Source organism: Olea europaea, chromosome 12 (assembly GCF_002742605.1).
Source record: "Olea europaea var. sylvestris chromosome 12, O_europaea_v1, whole genome shotgun sequence".
Taxonomy (NCBI): domain Eukaryota; kingdom Viridiplantae; phylum Streptophyta; class Magnoliopsida; order Lamiales; family Oleaceae; genus Olea; species Olea europaea.
In genome coordinates, this window is record NC_036248.1 from 6,607,044 (window position 1) to 6,631,234 (window position 24,191).

The 24,191-nt window shown below is 33.8% G+C and overlaps 2 protein-coding genes across 3 annotated transcripts; both read left to right on the forward strand.

Annotated features, from left to right (window-relative positions):
- The first annotated feature begins 4,812 nt into the window (after positions 1 to 4,812).
- LOC111405394 (dual specificity tyrosine-phosphorylation-regulated kinase 4-like) lies at positions 4,813 to 11,581 on the forward strand. Of its 2 annotated transcripts, none has more exons than XM_023034251.1 (7): positions 4,813 to 5,398; positions 6,184 to 6,934; positions 7,057 to 7,336; positions 8,460 to 8,567; positions 8,715 to 8,993; positions 10,767 to 10,910; positions 11,322 to 11,581. In XM_023034251.1, the coding sequence occupies exons 1-7, from the start codon at positions 5,107 to 5,109 to the stop codon at positions 11,508 to 11,510; spliced, it is 2,043 nt and encodes a 680-aa protein (XP_022890019.1). In that variant the 5' UTR covers positions 4,813 to 5,106; the 3' UTR covers positions 11,511 to 11,581. The 2 variants fall into 2 exon arrangements, with proteins under 2 accessions (XP_022890019.1, XP_022890020.1); XM_023034252.1 differs by having other exon boundaries at positions 5,240 to 5,358.
- Positions 11,582 to 13,980: 2,399 nt separating this feature from the next.
- LOC111405395 (phosphoinositide phospholipase C 2-like) lies at positions 13,981 to 23,892 on the forward strand. The gene is made up of 9 exons (XM_023034253.1): positions 13,981 to 14,405; positions 20,378 to 20,574; positions 20,681 to 20,816; positions 20,896 to 21,135; positions 21,217 to 21,440; positions 22,084 to 22,201; positions 22,882 to 23,034; positions 23,174 to 23,260; positions 23,446 to 23,892. Exons 1-9 carry the CDS (start codon positions 14,088 to 14,090, stop codon positions 23,737 to 23,739), a joined length of 1,767 nt encoding a protein of 588 aa, XP_022890021.1. The 5' UTR covers positions 13,981 to 14,087; the 3' UTR covers positions 23,740 to 23,892.
- Positions 23,893 to 24,191: the final 299 nt, after the last annotated feature.

Genomic DNA, 24,191 nt, shown 5'->3' on the forward strand with positions numbered 1-24,191 from the left:
TATGTAGGTTGAGAGTAGAAAAAGATTGTTTGCCCAACAATAATAATTATGGAGTGGGGTGGGTTGGGTCTTGTTAATCATTCATGCTTCCCACGAAAATGAAAAGTAGGTTGCACCAGTAATTTGTACTATAGACATCTCACCAAATATTGTTCCCAATAAATTCATATTTTTTCACTCAACCTTACATCTCAATGATTGTAATTTACATATTTTTAGCTTTACAATGTATTAGTATTGGATTTTGAAGCTGGCACCTCAATTATTCAACATTACTGATATCAAACATTAGTATAGATGACAACTGTATGATATTAAATGATTGATTTACTTAAATGTAGCGTCATATGATTCATTTAATTGATGATATTAATTATGACTCTTTAAATTGGTTATAGATAACATTATTCGTTTATTTATTGCACAATACTAAGGTACTGTTCAGTAATGATCATAAGAATTGATTTTTTGATCGTTAGAAAAAAAGTGGATCTTACTTTTGAGTGAAGAAGTAAAAAATGAAAACTAAAATAGTAAAATAACGATCAAAAAATTTAATTTTTTGAAGTGAAAATTGCTATCAAACGGGAGCTCAAGGTGGGGCTCACTAATCACTACAATTCGGATACTGATAGAAAATTAATGTTATGCAAATACATTTCAAGTAATTGTAGTAAAACTTGACATGACATCTTGATTTTTATAAAAATATGAACACATTTAAATAATGGTCTTTTAAGTAAGATCATAATGAAATGAAATTGTATTGTTTTTATTCTAAAGGAATACAATATCGGGATTCCCTCGAGAATCCGAAGGATTTCAAATGACTTCACACTAAGCACTCTCAAGTAGTGTTTCTACCCTGTATTACTATGTCCATTTTCAATCATTTTAAATAATTTCATCCACTTTTAATATTGGTAGAACATATTACAAATTAACAAGAGTCACATAACATCATGTATTTTTGTATGTTATATGGGACTAAATACGCCAATGGTCACCTAACTTTATACATAGTGTCACCATGGTCACCCAATTTGATTTTGTTTTATCATAACCATCTAATTTTATACTCAGTGTCACAGTGACCATCCAATTTGATTTTATTTTATTATGATTATCCAATTTCATATAATATTTCACCATGATAACTTAATTTCACATAATGTTTCATCATGGTCACTCAATTTATTTTCTTCATTTTCACTAATTTTAAAAGAGATAAAACGGTGACTTTGTATTATATATATAAAAAATAATTTTCTTAGAAAATAAAAGTTATTTTTATTTTAATTTATTTTTTCTGAGTAACTTTTTTTAAATTAGTTATTATTTTTTTTAAGGAAACATTTTTTTTACTAAAAAAAAAAATTAACTTTTTTATTTTATATTATTTTTTCGAGAACTTTTTTAAATGAGTTTTTATTTTAAAAACTTTTTTTCTAAATGAGTTTTTATTTTATTTTTTGAAGTAAATTTTTTTAAAAGAAGTATTTATTTTGTTTTTTAAAATAATTTTTTATTTTAATTAAGTAACTTATTTTTATATATAATGCAAAGTTACTATTTTACCATTTTTAAAATTAGTGAAAATGGTGAAAGAAAATTGGTTGGTCATGATGAAACGTTACATAAAATTGGATGGTTATAGTGAATTAAAATCAAATTTGGTGGTCATAGAAACTAAGTATAAAGTTAGATGATCATTGTGAAATAAAATCAAATTTGAGTGGACATGGTGACACCAAATATAAAGTTGGGTGGCCATTGATGAATTTAACCTTATTTAATTTTATCAAAATCATTAAAACACTCTCAAGTACACATATTAAGTGTTTCTAAATTGCAATACTATTCATTTTTAATTATTTTAAAAAATATCATCCACTTTTGGCAGAACATATTACAAATTAACACGAGTCCCATGACGTTATATTTTTTGCATGTTATTTAGCCCCTATTGGTGGGGGTTATAATTAAAACTTGATAGAAATTAATGAAATGTATTGTTGAAAAGTCGTGAGACTCATAAAATATGTAATTAAAATTAACTGTTAATTTTAACCTAACTTAAAATTTAGATTTTAATTTGTATCAAGTAGGAGCTTAATTTCATTAAATCTTTAAGCATTTATAACGAAATATGAAAAAAAAAAATATATATATATACATATATGAAACCACATTATTTGAGTTAAAATAGGGATAACAAAATTACTCACCAAACCATATATTCGCAAGGCTCGCCCCAAATCATTAAGCATATATAACGAAATATGAAAAAAAATATATATATATACATATATGAAACCACATTATTTGAGTTAAAATAGGGATAACAAAATTACTCACCAAACCATATATTCGCAAGGCTCGCCCCAAATGGGGACAATGATTACCCATTTAATCTGGTATTCGAGTTGTGGATGGGCAGGGGATATCGCCCCATGGCTGGTACGAGTAATAAGGCCCCGACGCTCGCTCGTTTAACATTTTTCCTAAGAATTCAATACTTTAATAAAAGATGGCAATTAAATGAAAATTTCGCAAAATTCCATTAATTTCAGTAGAAGATGGCAATTAAAATTATCTAAAGAATATAATAAACAATAAAATCTTTAGTTTACCAAATATATTTCAATAATTTAACTTTTAAAATAAATAAATTAATTAAAAATTTTAATTACTATATTATTGTCTCATTTTAATGAATGTGGATAATAAAATGAATTAAAAAAAATTAAATGAGTGCTGAAAGGGGCAAGGGGCCTTGCCTCGCCCCACCTTAAACGGGTACGGGACGGAAAATTACTTGGTTGGGCATTCCTTTTCCACCCCGACCCCGTTTTATTACCATCCCTAGTTTGGGAGGTCAAAATAAAAATTATTTTTTATTACTTTGTATAACAATTATCCATTTAATTTTAAAACCAAGAGAGAAGATGAATTTTAAAAAAACACACACATGCACCATATAATTAAATATCGTTGTTATGTGCGAAACAAGTAACAAACTATTGTGTATTCATCAATAAATCATTATGATGAATAAAGAGGCTGCATTTTCTAATATTAAGGGACCATAATTGGATGCAACAGACCAACAACTTGATTTTTCATTTATCAGAAAAATAATTTTAAGCAAATAAAATAAATTGCTGTTACTTTATTTTACGTGAAAGAAATCGTGTTCCAACTAGGAGCTAAGGATTAAATGTCTAATTATGTACTATTGAAAATAATATCAATATAAAATCAAAAATAAAAGCATACAATTTAGGGCCGTGTTTGAAAGGGATTTTGAGAGTTAATTTTTTTACCGTTAGAAGAAAAGTGGAGTCCACCTGTGGGAGAAGAAGTAAAAAGTTATGACTGGAATAATGAAATAACGGTCAAAAAATCAATTTTTTGGGGTAAAAAATCACTTCCAAATAGGCTATAGGTTTATTCATTTTAAACGTCTACAACTTGTTGGAATTTCAATATAATGAGGACGAAGATTATAATATTTCTTTGAATTTCATGTCTCACACACACACTCTCTCTCTTCTTAAAACGATTTTGCGAGCTTCAATTATGTATTAACTTGAATTTCGTCGATACCACTTTTGACGCCAATTGCAATGTCTATAATTAACTATAACGAATATGGCGGGGGGGGGGGGGGGGGGGTGCAGTTTTTAATAATGAAGTTCCATTATGACCAACCCTCTAAGTATAATTAAATCCGCACACGAGTTAATTATTAACTAACTCGTCTTTATAATAATTCTTAGATTGAATTATGCAATTTTCAATTGGAAACGATACCCGCAAATGGGAATAGGACAAGGCAAATGATGGGCAATTCTTTTAATGGAGGCAAAGGATTAGATATAACTAACAAGCAATTTCAAGAGTAAACCCACTGCTTAATACATGCATGATTGCATAGGTTGTTCAAATATGCAAAAATCAATTAAATAATATTCTCATAGTCGAAGAGAAAATCACCAATTTTTATAGAGTATTGTTGACAATAAAAATCGCTACATACATCCTAATTCTATTTGTTTTGATTGATTATGAACCATTATAATCGATAATTCAAGAATTAGTACTTATCGACGATGACACAACTATATTTCAAAAATTGCAGCGAGTAAGAGAAACATAAATAAATTATTTATTACATAAAATTGGACATGAGACTTCAATCTCAAAAATATACACTAATTGTCCAAATCTTAGTTCAAGAATCCTTTATAAAATATACTATCGATTATTGTATTTTATTCATATGGAATCAAGTACAATTAATGGTGAGACTATGGATCACAACAAAAATTACAACAAGTAGCACAAGTGCAATTGAATATTTTATTACGCAGAATTAGATCAAAGAATCCAATTCATGCAACACTATTCGTCCCAACTTTACTTCAAGAACCCTTTATAAGATAGATCGGTTACGGTATTTAGAATCAAGTATACTTGGTTGAGGAGTAATTCGACCCCACACCAATTCAACCCGACCCACCAAGAAACAAGTTTGATTAATGATGTGCAGAGAAAATACGAATCCCGACAAATGGACCCCAGAACGTGGCAACGACCCACCAAAAACAGAAAATACTAGAATACCCATTAAAAAAATTTTACGACAAAAACATCCTATAATTCATCGAAATCTTTCAATTAAGATTTAGCCCCACCAGAAACCCAATCCCGCCATGATTCAGTACTTTTCAAAGTTGGTCAGATCTGTCTTGTCTGTCTCTATTTTCCCGTTGGTTAATTGGTTTGTGTTTTACAGCAGAAAGCAAAAGAAAATTATACCAAAAGAAAGTGGAAAATCACCCTCCATCTCTTACTTCTTTCACTTTCATGTAGTCCCGGTTTCTCTTTCTCTGTCCATTTTTTTTCTTCCTGTGTGTATATGTATATGTGCCTCTATACAAACATCTGACATGCAAAACCCGACTGCTGAAAATCAATCAATTCATACTTTTGAACCTGCAGAGGGCACACTAATCCAAATCCCATGAATTCACAATTACGTCAGTTCGTGTTATTCCTTTTTTTCCTCTATTGAATTCTTTGTTTTTGTTGTATTACTTTATGGAAGCTCCGGGCCTTGAAATTGAGGCGGTGTTGGAGTTCTTGAGAAAAAATGGGTTGTCAGAGTCAGAATCTGCTCTCATGGAGGATATTATAGAGAAATCTCAACTTGGTGCTTCTGATTTTGAGATGTTTTTGTTCCCTATGTTGCCGCCGCCTCCGGCGCTAAAACTTACGTCCAATCGGCGGCGGCCGTTATCGGTGGCCTCAGTTGATGATGGTAGCAGTACGGGTTCTTCTGATGAGGAGTTTGTGAGTTTGGGTTCTTCTACTACTGAATTATGTTCTTCTGGTATTATTATTATTTCTTTAATATTCATTTTCCCGTTATTTGCATAATTTTGTTGAATTGTTTTATCCTTTTCCCCCTTTTCTCAAAATGGGATTTGGCAATTTTGTGCTTTATACCACTGTTAAACTATGGAGTGAATTATTATTTGTTTGTAATTGTATGCAGATATGACAAATGTTTGGCCATTTATGTAAAATTTGAAATTGAAGTATTCCCAATTTGATGATATGATCCAAGTTTTTTGCTATCTATGTACCGGAACCAGTTAATTGTTCCAATGGTCATTCAAGTTAGGTACATGTCTTTGATTGATCACTGAAATTTAAAATGTCGAATTTTCATAAGTCGATATCTTCGATTGCTTGCTGAAGTTTAAAATGTTGGGTTTTGACCACTAAACTTTGAAAAATATTGTGCATTACTCACTGAACTTTGAAAAATACTGTATATTACTCATTAAATTTTGAAAAATATTGTACATTACTCAATATAAACGCGATATTTTTCAAAGTTTAACAATTATGCTAGTGAATAACGTACGATATATTCCAAGTTCAGTGGCCAAAACTTGACATTTTAAATTTCAATGAACAATCTAAGAGATGAACCTAAGCTCAGTGAGTAATTGAAGACATTGACCTAAATTGGGTGACCAATATTTAACATTTTAAATTTCAGTGATCAAACAAAGATATTGACCAAAATTTAGTGACCATTGGAACAATTAACTCTACCGGAACTGAATCATTCACTGTTTTTCTTTTGTTCTTCTATTTACTTGGCAGAATTTACAAATCCTTATGGCATTCGTACAACTAGACCGACTTCTCAAGCTTCATCAGATAGGTTGTCTCAGTTTGGCACCGCACGAGATTATCCCGATTTTGATATGCAAAGTGACCTATTCTGGGACAAGGAAAATGATGAAGACTATGCCATGCCACCTCTCTTTGCGGGCCGAGATTCTGACGGTGATCCGACTGAGGATAAGTATATCACGACTGTCCAGATAGAGAGGTCCTTTACGGATCAACTCCATTATAGTTGTATATCTGGGGGATACACTAATTATTTGGAAAAGGGGTTGCCTTTAACGTCAGTGGAATATGTGAAAGATGAAGCTTGTAAAGATTATTATGATTTGAATGAAGACTATCGACTTGAGCAAAGTGATGAGAAACATGAAGAACATTGCAAGCATCTAAAAGTTGTGAATGCAAATGACGTTCATCATTCCAGGGGGGAAACGGTGGCGAGTAACACTAACTTCACCCAAAGAAATTCTACATACGATTCGGTTGGAGGTTTCAATAATACCCCGGACTTCCATATACTGGTTACTACCAAGGATAACCACTCAAATGAACATGACAACTATGAAATAAATAACAATGAAGTAATTGTTGGAGAGTCTCATGAATCTGAAGCAGCAGCAGATGAAGACGGCGCTGTTATATCTGATGAACTTCTGATATATGAAAACGTGGAAGACGATTATGAAATATTTGACCTAAGAATTATACACAGAAAGAACAGGTTTGCCGTTTCATCCATTTCCTGTCATTCCTTCTTTTATGGAGATATTGAGCTTGTTTCTAATTTGTTTTCCACTTGATTGGTGAAAGAAAAGCTGTACCTCATTTTTTTGCCATCTGCAGGACAGGATTTGAAGAGAACAAGGATCTACCAATTGTTCTGAATAGTGTCATTGCGGGTAGATACTATGTTACAGAGTATCTTGGGTCTGCTGCTTTCAGCAAAGTGGTTCAGGCTTGTGATCTTCACTCGGGAATGGATGTCTGCTTGAAGATAATAAAAAATGACAAGGACTTTTTTGATCAAAGCTTAGATGAAATCAAACTTCTAAAGTATGTAAACAAGCATGATCCGGCCGATGAACACCATATTTTACGTCTTTATGACTACTTCTACCATCAGGTACGTGTAAGAGAAAGTTCGGAAGCATTTTTAATAGATCTATAAACTAAAAATCATTTCCATTCCCATCATCCTAGTAGTACTGTATGAAAGATGGTATTTTAGATTTGGTCATTATGCTCTGATATCACGAGAAAAAAACAATTAATACAAGAAGAAATGCAACCACTTTAAAATGCATTTAATTTTAGTCTACTAATTTTCATTTCTGGTTGGTTACAGAAAACTCTTTGAAATACTTTCTTTTCTCTGGGCTCCCTCTCGCTCTTTTGTTTCTTTTGGTGGTGCGTGGGTTTGGTGGGGAGGTTAATGAAGCACAGTGCACAAAGTTTAATTTTTTTTTTCTTTAAAGAAAATATTTTTAGTAACATCTATGTCCATATCTAATTGATAAGAATATCTTGTGTTCGAGAACTCTTCATGTGGTTAAATTTGAAAATTTACGTTTTTCATTTAAGTTATGATTAACACACTAGAGTTTCGCACGCTTAAAGGAGTTTGAAGATTGTTTATTTTTTTGGTGTAGCTTTTGCAATTATTGAATATACGTCTACCTTCTCTTTATCCACATAAAAATAAAATAATGTAATAATTCATATGCTTTTCCTCTTTACGATAGAGTACTCGTATCAGCTCTTCAGTAGCCATTCTTAGAGCATGATAGTCAAATTCAAGGGAAAATAGGCTGCCCATCCCTGTGGCTAGCTAGTGAATTCCTTAGTTTTCAAGAGAAACAGAGAAAATTCCAGAGAACCATCTATCTCCCATGGTTTTAAAAGTTATTCGTTATTCTTGGGTGATAAGAGTTTAGTTATTCCATGTGCTTGGTAGTCATCCAACGTTTTGGAAATAAAATATTAACCTCTCATTTTCTTAAAAATTTGACAAGTTACTACTTTTGTGGTACTTGGAGACAGTATCTTACGCATGCTCCAAGTAAAAGTGGAAGCGATAAACTCTTGTAATGAATTGTCTGTTTACAGAAGAGTAATATTTCTCCAAACTTCTTCATGATTACACACTTGTCAAAGCATGTTAATTAGTGAAATATTATAGTGTGAATCGATTACGTAATGAATTAATTATTAATTGTGTATTCTTTCTGTTTTAAATTCTCTTACAGGAACATCTATTTATTGTTACTGAACTTCTGCGAGCAAACTTGTATGAATTCCAGAAATATAACCAAGAATCTGGTGGAGAGCCATATTTTACATTGCAAAGGCTGCAGGTCTTCTCTATCAAAACCTTTATTGGATCTGATTTCTTTCCATAAACATTTGTGTTTTATATTAGTCTAGTTTCGTTGGCAAAGAAACATTTAGATGTGAATTAGGAGGTACCAGGTGAAATGTTCAGGTTGTCTGTTTCTTTACAGGTCATAACTCGGCAGTGTTTGGAGGCCCTAGCTTATCTGCATGATTTGGGAATCATTCACTGTGATCTGAAACCAGAAAATATTCTCATCAAAAGTTATGGAAGATGTGAGATAAAGGTTATTGACCTTGGAAGCAGTTGCTTTCAGAAGGATAACCTCTCCCTTTATGTACAATCTCGTTCATACAGGGCTCCTGAAGTTATTTTAGGTCTCTCATACGACCAAAAAATTGATCTCTGGTCGCTTGGCTGCATTTTAGCAGAGCTGTGCTCAGGGGAGGTATGTTCTAGAATTGCTTTATTATACTTGCTAGCCTACATGCATGTTCCACGCCCAATAGTTAGTGACTAACGGTACAATACAGTCTTCTCTGATAGCACGATTGCATAAGCTTGAAAAATATACTAACAAGTAGTAAATAAGTTTTAAAATAAGTAATTTGTTATTGATTAACATTGAATTAAGTAGCTGTCCAAATAGTAGTAACTTTTATTAACTTTTCTTACTTAAAAGCTAGAAGAAGAGAGTAGGTTATTCAAAGATGACTTGAAACAATGAGTTACCCCCTCTGTCCCATTTATATAGACTGAATTTGTTTTTCACATAGATTAAGAAATCTTATTTAGACCCTGTTCGATTTGCCCAATTTCCATGGTCCATTTTCCACCTTTTTAGCTTGTTTGATTGCAAAATTTTCTTAGCAATTCCATTTCCATATCTCCCTCCACACATGCAATTTCCTTGGTTTGGTTCCAGTCACATTTTTTCTTTTTTTTTTTTTGGCAATTGGAACAAGTTCTATCTACAATTGTAAAAAAATATATCCCTTTAATTGATAATTTTCATAGAAAACAAAGTCAAACAAATACTAAAAGATCCAAAATTTCAATATTTTTTAGGTGAAAAATTATACCAATCAAACATATTTAATTGACAATTCTCAGGAAAACAAGTTCCAATGGTCATTGAACTTAGATCTATGTCTTTGATTGGTCATTAAAATTTAAAATGTCAAGTTTTTGTTACTGAATTTAGGTTCATGTCTTCGATTGCTCATTGAAATTTAAAATGTCGAGTTTTAGCCACCGAACTTCAAAAAATGTTGTACATTTCTCACTGAACTTTGAAAAATATTATATATTATTCACTGAACTTTGAAAAATGCTGTATATTATTCCTTGTAAACTCGATATTTTTCAAAGTTTAACAGCTATTCTAGTGAGTAACGTGCATATTCCAAAGTTCAGTGGTCAAAATTTGACATTTTAAATTTCAGTGAGTAATCTAATACATGGACCTAAGTTCAGTGAGAAATCGAAGAAATTGACCTAAATTCAGTGACCAAAACTCGATATTTTAAATTTCAGTGAACAATCAAAGACATGAACCTAAATTCAGTGACCAATGGAACAACTAGCTCCTGGATTTCGTTTTCTTTCCACTCAAATTCCATTCTTGCAATCAAACGAATCCTTAATGTTATTGAAATCTTTGTCAAAAACTTTTCTAGTTTACCCTTATTTATATTTGTACAATCTCAAGATTAAGTGGGAAAAATAGATTATAACTATGAAAATTAAATAGGAGTATATTAGTAAACGAACAGAACAAAACATTCTTAATAAAGGAATATGACTACATAATCGGTACAATAAGATAAGGTAAGTTAGTTTATATAAATAGGACGGAGGGAGTGCTTAAATGTAAGTTTTACCTTTTTATGCTTAGTCAACACTTGCAGATTCTGATTAAACAAGCACTTTATGAAAAATATAGCTTGTAAAAGGTAATTGCAAATCACATGGGTGTGTGTGGAAGAGTCAAGATCCCACAAGGAGTAGGAGAATATTTCGGGGCAATCAGTTTTCTGCTTTTCAGAAGCTATATGGATGGCCTTTGAAGGCTTTCCCTAAAGACAGTTTGAGTTCCTTATTTTCTCTCTTTGTGGAACAATGAACAAAGACAAGCACACGAGAACCCCGCATATCAATCAAATAGATTATGAATTTGTGAGTATCTACACGCATCCTCAAACCATCTTTGATCTACCAGGTTCTTTTTCCAAATGAAGCAATTCCAATGCTGCTTGCTCGCATAGTAGGAACACTTGGTCCCATTGACATGGATATGTTGCAAAGAGGGCAGGAGACGCACAAGTATTTCACAAAAGAATACGATCTTTATCTTATTAATGAGGTTTGTTCTTTTCCTTATTCCAATTTTTGTTCTCTTTCAATTTGACGTTAGAAAGTTGTGTTTCCTATAGTATTTGACTATACCAATTTCAATTTTTCGGAGTTACTTTCCGTTTTGTGTTTGAAGTTCTACGTTTTCTATAGTTGTGTTTGCTGTTAATGATATAGTTTTAAGCATTTTATAACTTTAGTTCCTTGTACATATTTTGCCAACGCCCTTTTCCAGCTAGTCTAAAGGTCAATGAATTCTATAATCTGAAATGAATGAATCTACTTTTGTTACAATATTATCGAATTTTATCACCAAGTTATAGTCAGCCTTCATCTTGTAAATGAAATATATGTGCATTCTAGTAGTAGTTTTATCATAAATACAAATTTTCTATTTGACCTATATGCAATTCTGCAACAGGAAACAGATCAGCTAGAGTATATAATCCCTGAGGAAACATTATTGGAGCATCAACTGCAGGTTTCTGATTCTGGGTTCATTGAGTTCTTACTATACTTACTAGAGACTAATCCAAAAAGGCGCCCGACTGCAAAGCAGGCCCTTGAGCACTCATGGCTTTCCCAATCATATGCTGTTAACCGCTTCTGATATTTTCATAAAAAACGAGTCTTTCAAAATATGAGCTCAATATATGTCACCAATTCCGGCTTGGTTTGGCACGTTGATGATCACATTGTGCATTCTGTATATTAATGGTTAAGTAGCGAGTTTATACGTTGAAAGATTTTGTAAAGGTTTTTAAGCATCCTCTTTTTGGAATTTAGGATTGATCTTTTCGGGCATGAGTTAAAAGAGGAGGTTTTGGTTTTGTATCGGATTCATATACAGTGTTTCTTATCCAAAATACCATTTTTAATGTAAATGAAAAAAAAAAAAAAATGTAAAGAGCATTTGTCAATATTTGAACTTTCAATGGTTTCTTGTTCGATTTTTTCCTAGTCAATTGCATTTTTTTCGCATAGTAGAATCTCCTCCCTTATTGGAGCATTGGTTGTAAATGGATTTTGTCAATCCGCATGAAATGTGAAATCTTAATTTTATCAATGGAAAGGTGCTCCCATTTGACAGGTTCATGAAAGCACTGGGCGAAAAATACTGTTACTTATGTTAGTCACCCAATTTTACTACCAAAATTGAAACAAAAAGCAAACTTTCATTGTAGAACAACTTTAAAATGGGGTATGAGTAGTAGTGAAGAGAGATGAATCTTCTTAGAAGCCAATTAAAATGGCATTGGTTTTAGATAGACAACCCAGTTATTTCAAATTTGGATGGTCCACTCATCCTTGCACCTCTATTACGAGCCTCTTGACGTGACAGCTACTTTTAGGCTCTTCGAGTAGATTTTCTTTTTGGCTACCTCCACAACCTTGCTCCCTTTCTTAGTTTCTTATGTATTTATTGAGATTGAAATTTGGTGGGTTAATAATCCAAATGGTTACTAAATTTTACAAAAAGTTTTCATTGAGTCACTAAATTTTAAAAATTATCCAAATCATTACTGAACTTTACAAAAGATTTACACGGGATTATTGAACTTCAAAAATCAAGTTCAGTGATTCTGTAAAAACCTTTTGCAAAATTCAATAATGACTTGAGTGATTTTTAAAGTTTAGTGACTCGGTGAATTTTTTTTTGCAAAGTTTAGTGACCATTTGGGTTATTAACTCAAATTTGATGTGTTAAAACCAACTACACAATCTACACTATGTAAGCCTTTGAGAACATTAATAATCTATAAGAGTTTGTTTGATTGGCATGGAAAATATTGCCTAGAAAAGAAAATGTTTTCCATCTTTTGTGGAAAATAAAAACCACCTCTACCCAAGGAAAATATTTTCCTTAAAAACAAGGAAAATTAGGCATATTTTCAAAAGTTGGAAAATATTTTCCATAGAAAAAAATAGCAATCAAACACTCCAAATAGGAATTTGGGTGGAAAATTGATATTTTCCATGGAAAATAAATGTAATCAAACACACCCTAAATTGTTAATAAAGGGTCAAACTTAACTTTCAACTACACATCTTAATGAACTGCAATTATTATCCATTTATCAACTACTCATTTTATTTTATTTTATTTTTGTTTTATATAATTTGAATGATTTAGGGTGTGTTTGTGCCCCTTAAATTTTGAAAAAAATTATTATGGAATAGTAGATTGATGGAGAATGTGTGATTGAAAAATAATGAAATTTTTTTAATTTGCGTATAATATTATTTTAAAGAAAAATGTATGATTGAAAATAAGTACTATAGAAAAAATAATGTGATAGAATGTAAAATAATGAGTAACAAACAGTAACTTATTTCCAAATAGAATGTAAAATTATTGTGGAGCCCATCGAAGCCAAGACTTTAATAAAGAACGTTAAGATGACTAGTAGTTTTCTAATTTTATAATGCTATTCGTGTTTCTAGGTCCAACTCACGTGATTTAAAATTGAAACAACACGAGTTTCACGTTTTTCGAGTTTTCTTCGTCCTTATTACAAGTTTGGTCTATGTTATTGGATATTATTACAAAATATAATTGATTTTATTATATTTTAAATTTTTAATATTATCTAAAAGTTTTCACACTGTCACTAAGTCATTGCACAACGTCAATTTTTACTTTCAACAATCATGTTGGGGTGTCAGATGAATTTTGACACATCGGTTGACTACACTCATAGTCGGGATGGGTGGGATGCCATTTTTTAATTTTTTTATTCCCATGAGATCGACACGAGTCCTGTACCAATGTGAATGTAGATCAATCGAGGTGCCAAATTTATCTGACATGCTAGCTTAATTCTTACTTTCAATTCTAGTACACAAGTGTGTACCGAAATAGATTTTGCACATTTTTACAAAGTCGATTTAGCCACACTTTCCATAAAAGCCTGCCGAATCTCCCAAAGTAGATTATGTTCCTCATAAAAGAAAAATTCGAAAAAAACAAGAAACATATTATCCATCATAAGTAACAAACAAGCACAAAATGCTCTGTCTTCTTACTTCTTAGCTGACCTAATCATGGTAATCTCCACTTGCCCAATAAAAAAACAATGGCGTGAAGCTTCCACTCTAGATAGCATTATGCATTAAAAAAGCTATAATAATTCATTAACTCCAGCTCCTCCCCGTTACCGATCCCTATTTCGATTTCAGTTTAAAGATGTCGAAACAGACTTACAAAGTGTGCTTCTGCTTCCACCGGCGGTTCCGGTTGGCCGCGGCGGAGGCGCCGGAGGACATCAAGGCTCTTTTCAACCAATATTCGGATGATGGGGTTATGGGTTTGGATCAGCTTCGGCAATTTCTAGTAGAGGTCCAGAAAGAAGAAAACGCTACATTGGAGGACGCTCAGGCTGTTATGGATAGTTTGCATGAGTTTAAGCACCTCAACATATTTCACCGGAAAGGGCTCAATATTGAGACGTTTTTTAAGTATTTGTTTGGAGACGTTAATCCTCCCCTTAATCCGAAAACTAGGGTAAGATTAAGATTTTTTGTACGTAATTTATTTAAATTTTAATGTGGAATTTTGGTTTGATTTAGTTGTTGTCGCTCCATTGATGTTGGGTGGGCTCGCACTTTTTTTTTTTTTTTTTTTTTTAAACATTCAAAATTTTCCCTTTTTTTCTTCCCAGCTCCGGGACGAGCTGACGAGTCGGCGAGTGGTTCGCACAGGAAAAACCTTGCTCGGTTCGCCCCATGACTGCCTCCGAGGCGAGCCGAGCTTAACATCTGCTCCCTTAACTCGTGTGCCTAAAAATAAATTAAACTTATTTTGCTGTCACTTCAATTCTGAAAGAGGACTGTGGTGCATGCAAGAGTACAATAATTTGGTCTCCAGGAAATCAATAATTCTTTTTGATTATTACGAAGTAAATAGAATTTTTTTTATTTTTTATTTTTTATAAGGTAAAAGTTTGAGCATTTCTGACGATACTAACTTACATTTTGAAAACAATCTATACATATGCATTTACTTGGCTGGAGTGTTGAAGCCCAGAGAAATATCGAATCCCCAACATGTGCACACCCTCTGCATAAGTACCCTGTAGGGTTCATGTTTGGTAATGGAGCTGAATAGGAGATTTTAACGTTGTTTTCTTTATTAATACGGTAAATTACTATTTAATCTTTCTTACCAAATATGCCTTTAGTTTCTTATTGAATTGCTACAATTTGCAATAAGAAAGAAACGTGTTTTAGTGCAACTGGCAATTGGATGATTTTATGAGTTCACTTTTCTTTTATGATAGTGGGTGCAAAGTTGATGAGGACATTATCTATTTTATTTATTTATAGTTGGACTTTATTTTTATTTTGAATTCTTATTTATGTAATTGGGTTTGTATCGACCCAAGCCCATTCTGGTTAGAGTTTTATTTTTATTATTTAAATCTAATTTGCCTTGTAATTTTCTTTATTTTTGTGATGAATTGAAGAATATTCTGGTGGTTTGTTGCTTATGACTTCTTCCTCCTCCTCTCCTCCTTGATTTCTCCATCTTCTCCGATTTCTCTCCCCAATTTCTTTAGTTTCTCCCTCTCTTCCTTCTTGTTTTTTCTTTCTATTTTTTAATTCGTCCTGCATCAAATTTGACTTCTTCCTCCTCCTCTCCTCCTTGATTTCTCCATCTTCTCCGATTTCTCTCCCCACTCTCTTTAGTTTCTCCCTCTCTTCCTTCTTGTTTTTTCTTTCTATTTTTTAATTCGTCCTGCATCAAATTTGCTTATGACTTCTTCCTCCTCCTCTCCTCCTTGATTTCTCCATCTTCTCTGATTTCTCTCCCCACTCTCTTTAGTTTCTCCCTCTCTTCCTTCTTGTTTTTTCTTTCTATTTTTTAATTCGTCCTGCATCAAATTTGGTATCAGAGTCGAATCTTGGGTATTTTCTCTCATACAACCCAAATTTCTTCCTAAAATTTGTTGGAATAGCACAATTGAAAAAGATTTAGTGTAAAGGGCAGCGTTCTCATTTTTAGTTTTCCGTCTTTGTAAAAAAATAATAATAATAAATAGAGTTATTGTTCACGGGTATTGTTCACATCCAGAATTCCAAAATTTTTTATTTTTCTTCAAATTATTTGAAAAATAAAAAATAAAAAATCGTTGGCTGCTGCTGCTACTAAATGAAGGTGCTCTTCCATAAATTTTAACCCTACTTGCAATCAGCCCATTCACCAATTTTCTTTTCTCCAACTCATTAACCCGTAACTCGAGCCCAATATTCAGTCAGACCTCAATTGACCCAAACCACCTTATAGCCTATTCCATCGAAATTACCTAACTTGAAACCCGAATCACTTAGCCCATTACTAAGTTTCTTTCTTCTCCAATTAAAACATCAATTCATTAACCGGGCCCACTCCCAAAAGCCTAATCCACGACTCAATTCCAGTTCGTACCCATCACCCACCACCGGTGCTAGCAACGCTGCATCTCCGTCGACATCCCCTCGAATCCCCTACCGTTGGCATCTTCCACGCCATCGGCACCATCTACATCAATCACATCCCAACCCAGGTCACACACTAACCCTAGCTGGCCTATCTCTATAACATGATCCAAACCCCTTCCCATCTGACCCAGTCCCAAATATCCGACCAAGTCCAACTATAACCAACCCATTAACATCAAATGCCCTTATAGTTTCACCCGATTCCTCTCTCATAACCACTCTTTTGCTGCTGCTACCTCTAATTACCACCACTTCATTATGTATTGTACCTAGGCATCCAACGCACTACCGCTTCACCGCCACAGGCCACCATCACCAACCCAAGATCATAAACTTCCACCACAGTTACTACACTCATATATTTCACGTCCATCTCAACAATTTAAAAGCCACAGTCACCACACTCAATTTTACATTCACACAGCCAACACTGCCTATCACCAGTTGCTGCTCATACGGCCGTCTGTCGTTGCCGCCTTCACCACCACCAGAACTGAGTCCAACAGTAGTCACTCACATCACCAATATCAACAGCTACAAAATAAGCTCACTGCCACATCTGCTCTTCTAGCCCCAGACGCATCTGCCACTGCAACAGAGAAACAATCCCTACAAACATAAATACCTTACTGCTTTACAAGGTAGAATTGGAGTAGTGTCAGAAATTGAAGATACTTGACACCGAGCATAGGACACAAACTAGATTGAAACCCACACATCAACAACCTCTGGGAATCATTGTTCTTATTTATTATTGGTTTATACTACTCTTCATTTTAAAATTGCATTGTTTAATTTCTTTGTGTTACTGTTAACGTGATAATTTTAGCCTTAAACCCTACTTGATCGTAACCATTGATCGAATTGACACCAGTGACCAAATTAACTTCCATTGTTCCCCACTTAAATTGATTGGAGAATTTGACTAGTGTGTTGACCCCTTGCTTTGTTATTTTACATGTACCAGCAATATTAGCTTGCTTTAGATTTATTTAATTCCAATATTTAAAATTAAATAAAAAATGGTTCAAGTTATTGTTCATTGCTTGCACTTATTGTTCATTGATCTCTCTATTGCATGTCATTTAGCTGCTAATACAATGCATGCATAGTGATCGACCGGTCGTCTTGTCACTCTAGTTTCCGTACCTAAACATGGATTCTTCACAATTTAATACACTCACCCAACAAATAGCAGCTATCCAAACCCATATAACTGCTATTTTTGAAGAGAGTAAGACCCTCTATGCTAATTTGAACATTTTTAAGCACATTCCTCGTTCAACTAATGTTAATAATTCTGAAGTGTCCCACAATAGACAATATCGTTGTCATGATCACGATCGTAGGAATAGGGATCAGGGTCGTGAACGAGGACGAGGCCATGAGCGTCATGGTACTCATTCTCTTCCTCGTCACAAGGAGCGTTTCATTAGAGATATTAAATTAGATACTCCTACGTTCGATGGTTGCTTAAACCATGAAATTTTCACTCAATGGAACACCCTTACACAAGGAAATCGGTTAGTAACTGAGTACATTGCTCAATTTGAGGGATTTCAAATGAAATGTCATGTCGCTGAGGATGAGGCCCTGACTTTGAGTAAGTTTATACAAGGTCTAAGAGATGAACTTAGGCGTGAACTTTTCTTTTGAGGCGTCACTACTCTTGATTAGCTTACTCGTTAGCTCAGGACTACGAGTTACTTATACTCCATATAAAAAGCGTGGTCACCATCGTTCACCTATCTTATCATCTCGTCATAAATCTATTAGTAAGCCTCCCCCATCTAATGTTCCTTTCATTTGGGAAACTAAGTGTAAAGGTCATGATATTCCAAGACCTTCTTCGTCGTATCGAAGGCGTAGTGACAATTGACATTTTGTTTTATCGATGCCACCTCCTCCTGTCAAGTCCCCTTTCGGATCTCCCTCATTTAATGCTCGTCCTTTGTCAGAAAATAAGGGTAAAATTTCTGAAATTCGAAGGACTTCTTCTCACGGGCTGTGCCTCAGCTTTAAGGATTTTGGCCACATCTCTTCCAAATGTTCTAACCGAGCCTTAACCATGGAAGAACGAAAGAATGTGATAGGTGAGCTGTTACAAGATCTAGTCTATAAATCTAAATTTGAAGATTTTGATGACTTGGATGACAATAAGGGCACCTTATTAGATAGTATTTGGACTTTTCCTATGAATCTAGATATTGTCCCCCTTGTTCTCGATACCTCTCAGTCAAGTGTTGTATGTCGTACTCTTATCCAACTCAAATATGCTGAGGATTTGCGTAATCATGCCATTTGCAAGGAAAATCTAGGAAATTGAAATTTGATCCTCCCAACTATTCAAATTGTATATAAAAATTCTGTGAATGGGTCTATAGGTCTGAGTCCTTTTGAAATTGTTCTTGGTTATAAGTCTAGGAGACCGTTAAACCTTATTTCCATGTTCCCACATACTAGTGTGTCGATGTTAGCTGGAGCATTTGCACGTCACCTTCATGACTTGCATATTGAGATCAATAAACAATTTGACACAAGTAATCCATTATATAAACATCAAGCTGATTTGCATAAACGACATTTTGAATTTAATATTGGGAATTATGTTATATTGCAAGCCCATAGTGCTGGTCCTTGTGTAATTTTAAAGTATGTTGGTTCAAATACATGTATCATTGATCTTTTATCACATTTTGGCCACCATTCTATTTTAACTGTTAAGGATTTCGTTGCTTACAAAGGCTATTTTAACCCCCTCTGATAATCATTTTCTACTTCCACATGGGAATTCCTACACTGAATCTTTTGATATGTCTACTGCAATACCATATGTCACGGCACACAAAAATAAAATTGATGTTATTTTAGATGAACGTGTTGTATTGATCAATGATGGTAAGATTCAGTACTTCCTTGTTTGTTGGGTAGATCGATGTGCTTCTCATGCTCCTCATTATGTACAATCATGTGAAAATTTTGATGATGAGGTGCATGAGTTTTGGTTATTTGGAGTCCAGTATCAGTACTTGACGAGAAGGAAAGATCGCCCCCCTTGGCCAGATCATATTCTTGAGAATAAGCTACAGTTTTTAGTACTATCATTCATGGAATTTCGGTACTTAGTTTCTCAGAAAGATCGTCCCCCGTGACTTGACTTGAAATATTTAGAGTTTCAAATTGATTGCGGCCAGCAGTGATCTATCAATTCGATAGCGTCGAGTTTTTCTCCCACACTGGGAGAGTTAATGAGGACATCATCTATTTTATTTATTTCTATTTATTTTTTGTTGGACTTTATTTTTGTTTTGGATTCTTATTTATGTAATTTGGCTTGTATCGGCCCAAGCTATTCTAGTTAGGGTTTTATTTTTACTATCTAAACCTAATTTGCCTTGTAATTTTCTTTAGTTTCGTGATGAATTGAAGAATATTTTGGTGGTTTGTTGCCAATGGCTTCTTCCTCGTCCCTGATTTCTCCCTTTTTTCCGGTTTCTCCTAGAGAAATCTAGAATGGTGATGGGCAATATCTTCAGTGTATTCTCTAAACTTTTCTGTGGTTGAGAAGGTATAATAAAGTTGGCAAATGCTAGATGAATCTAGAAAATTCATGCCAAAGTCGGTGATGATTTCCTCAGGAAGATGTTGTTTAATTGCTTTAAACATTTTCTAAACCTGTTGAACAACCTCATCCAAATCCTTAAACTGTTAGAGAGGGAACAAACTCTTCTATTTAGATTATGTTGCAAAACACACCCTCACATTGCAAAACAAATTCAATATTTTCAATGATCGATACGTTCAGTGTTTGTTATAAGTGTGTAATGGTAAGATTTGATAACAGGATTTTGTTTGGCTCTCATACAATATCGAGAACTTTTAGAGGAGGTAGTTTAACAAAACCTTATGATATTGATTATGTAATGAAACTGCTGAATCATGCGGGAACACTGATGCTCTTGTTTTTACCAATTAGTTGATAATTTTCATTTTCAGGTTCATCATGATATGGCTGCTCCACTGTCTCATTACTTTATATTTACTGGCCACAATTCTTATTTAACGGGGAATCAATTGAGTAGTGATTGTAGTGACGCCCCTATCATACACGCTCTTCAGAGAGGTGTAAGAGTAATTGAATTGGATATATGGCCGAATTCAAGGAAAGATAATGTCAATGTTCTGCATGGGAGGTATGCTATTGGATGCACAATTTCCTGATGTAAATGGTAATGGGCTACCTGTTAAATAACTTGAAGAACATATATCTTAATCCTTTCCAATTAATCCCTTCTGTAGGACGCTCACCTCTCCTGTGGAACTCATCAAATGTTTGAGATCAATTAAGGAGCATGCTTTTTCTGCATCTGAATATCCTGTTGTAATAACACTTGAAGATCATCTTACTCCAGATCTTCAGGCTAAAGTGGCCGAGGTATGAATATAATTTTATTGGGGGATATTAAACACTCTCATGACAATATAATTCACCTTTTTTTCCAACTAAACTCTAGATGATCACTCGAACATTTGGAGACATGCTGTTTTCCCCTAGTTCGGAATGCCTGATGGAGTTACCCTCTCCAGAATCACTGAAAAAAAGGATCATTATATCCACTAAACCCCCCAAAGAATACTTAGAGGCAAAAGAATTTGAGTTAAGAGAGAGCAGCTCAAAGAAGTTTAAGGATTCTGGCGATGATGGAGCTTGGGGGAAGGAAGTTAATTTTAAAGCAAAAGTTGACGACGAGAAGGTGCATTGCTCAACTATTTCACTGTCAAGACCATTTACGTTCTCTGCTTTAATAACTTCTTACTCGCCCATTCTTTTCTAGGATGATGATTTGGAAAGAGAGGGCGACAGCAATGATGACGATGATTCAAAGTTGCACCAGACTGCGGAACCTGAATACAAGCGACTGATTGCTATTCATGCAGGAAAGGGAAAGGGTTCAATAAGTGACTGGCTAAGGGTTGATCCAGATAAAGTTAGACGTCTTAGCTTAAGCGAGCAAGAGCTCGAAAAGGCTGTAATTAATCATGGAAAAGACATTGTCAGGTATTAGCTAATCCATGTTCCCTGACCACGTCTATAGCTTTCGATTGCCAATTTAGAGTAATATTAGGAGACATAAGAGATTTGCTCAATTTATGCAATACCTATACTTACGGGGAAGCACAATTAAAAAGCTACAATGTGTCAAATGTTACTTTGAATATTTATGCATGCAAATATGAACATAATTGGTATCATGTTCATGCCGAAGATCATAACTTGACTAGACAGATCGCCACATCTATTTTACTAATAATTTTGGACAGATTTTTAGTTATCTTATCAATTAAATAAAAAATGTCACATATCTTAAAGCTTGTTTGGGAAGCGTATATAAACAATTTAATTTATAAAAAGATAGAAATGTGGATAAGTGAGTAGTAATTGTAGCTTTCACAAAATGTGTAGATAAAAAGTGGTTTGACTGTTTATAAATACTTTATAAACATTAGCCAAACATGGGCTTAGATGCGTCTAACTTCTCCTCGCAGCATAATATTTTCTGCTGCAACAATTTTAAATATGTACTCTCTTGAATTTGCTACTCCAGTATTATTGCTGTACATATTTGACATGTTTTATCCTGTGTTTATGGGCTGTCTTAAAATAATTTAAACTTTAATGTTCACATATTTCTTTGATTTAGGTTTACTCAACGGAACATACTGAGAATATACCCAAAAGGTACACGCTTCAACTCTTCCAATTACAATCCCCTAGTTGGGTGGATGCATGGAGCTCAGATGGTTGCCTTCAACATGCAGGTTATATTGACATCCTGTATATATAGTTTTTTTTTTTCCTTGAATTTTCTCATACTTTCAAGTAGTAGCTGTGCAACAAACCTTTATGAATTTGAATAGTACGCAAGAAACTACTGCAGGATAAGGAACTTAAAAAGTGCAGTGTGAGAGAGTATTACCCTAATTGGTATATAATATTGATTCGGACAAGTGAAAACTCATTATTTCATATTTCAAATACGAAATGTTCGTGCCGAAATGTCAGGGATCGATGAAATGGTAGTGTTTATGTCACGCAAAAATAAATTTGGAAACTATGTCTGTCATATTTCGGAGAAACAGCGAATTTTTATTAAATATTTTGAGGCTACTTTTGTCTCTACAATAGTGTTAAACAAGCCGTTTTCTAAAGTTATTTGTCATGTCCGAGGAATTTATTTTCTACACGACCTGTCACTTGTCAACATAATTTTCTTTAGGCAATTCCAAAATTTTGCAGTTTCACCAAGACTTGAGAGTTTGTTCAATCACTTTGTTTTGTGTTTTTTCTTTATAACAAAATGGACCTGGAGTTCATATTTTCTTTCTCAATTGATACACATTATCTCTTTTCTGCTATCATTTCCTTTGTCATTTCTGTGATAAGAGATTACACATCATAATTTCCCATGATAACGTATAAAGTAAAAATTCTGGAACAGGGTTATGGAAGATCACTTTGGTTGATGCACGGAATGTTTCGGGCCAATGGTGGTTGTGGATATGTTAAAAAGCCTGAATTTTTGTTGAAGGCTGGTCCTCATAATGAGGTCTTTGATCCTAAAGTCAAACTCCCTGTCAAAACTACTTTGAGGGTAAGTCGAAAATCACTGGGCTGTTAACATTCAGTATTCACTAAAGACATTATTGTGAAGATGCCGTTATGTTGACTAGCTCATTTCCATACTTTGCTTCACTGTTTGACCATTTCAAATTTCCCTTGCCATTGAACAGGTAACTGTTTATATGGGTGATGGATGGTATTATGAATTTCGTCATACGCACTTCGATAAGTATTCTCCTCCAGATTTTTATACTCGGGTAAAGTAGATGGTTAATCATCTTATTGTTCCTTCCATTCCAAGCTTAAAAGTCTTTAATAGTCAAAATCAATTTTCAGTTCATTATTTTAGATCCTGTAATGCTTTTAGACGTGTTGACATAGTATAAGTTCTCTAAACGAGAGGCATCTAGGTTAACGAGTGGCTCCATTTTTCTTCGCACAGGTAGGAATTGCTGGAGTGCCTGCTGATACTATCATGAAGAAAACAAAGATAATAGAGGATAATTGGATACCAACTTGGGATGAGACGTTTGAATTCCCATTAACGGTTCCTGAACTAGCACTGCTTCGTATTGAAGTTCACGAATATGACATGTCTGAGAAGGATGACTTTGCAGGGCAAACCTGCCTACCAGTTGTTGAACTGAGAAAAGGTTTTAGAGCAGTTCCACTACATTCTCGGAAGGGGGAAAAGTACCCATCAACGAAGCTTCTTATGCGATTTGAATTTGTTTGATCTATTTTTGAGACATATGGGTTCTTTTGTGATATAACTTTACAGTGTCCACATATACAGGATCATCATGTTGTGTAGTTCGATCCATTTTAGACTAATATTATATGGATACTTGTGTGAGATTAATTAAGAATGTGCTTATATATATGATCATGTTGTTGTGTAGTTCATTATACTGCGAATGACAAGGTTTGAACACAAAATCTCTGGTTGATTGATAGCTTTTGCCCGAGGTGTCATTGTTTGTCACGGTATTAAATTAACAGCAATTCCCCTTGTACAGAGGAATTGTCGATAGAATTTTTCCAGATGCTTCGGTTTGGTCTGTTTTTTTTCTTTTTTCTTTTTTTGCCATTGTCCAAAATAAAATCATCAAGTGTGTTCTGTAACAATTCTGATAGCACTTTTTCTTTACAAGGATAAAACTTCTTTGCCAGAATGATTTGATAAAA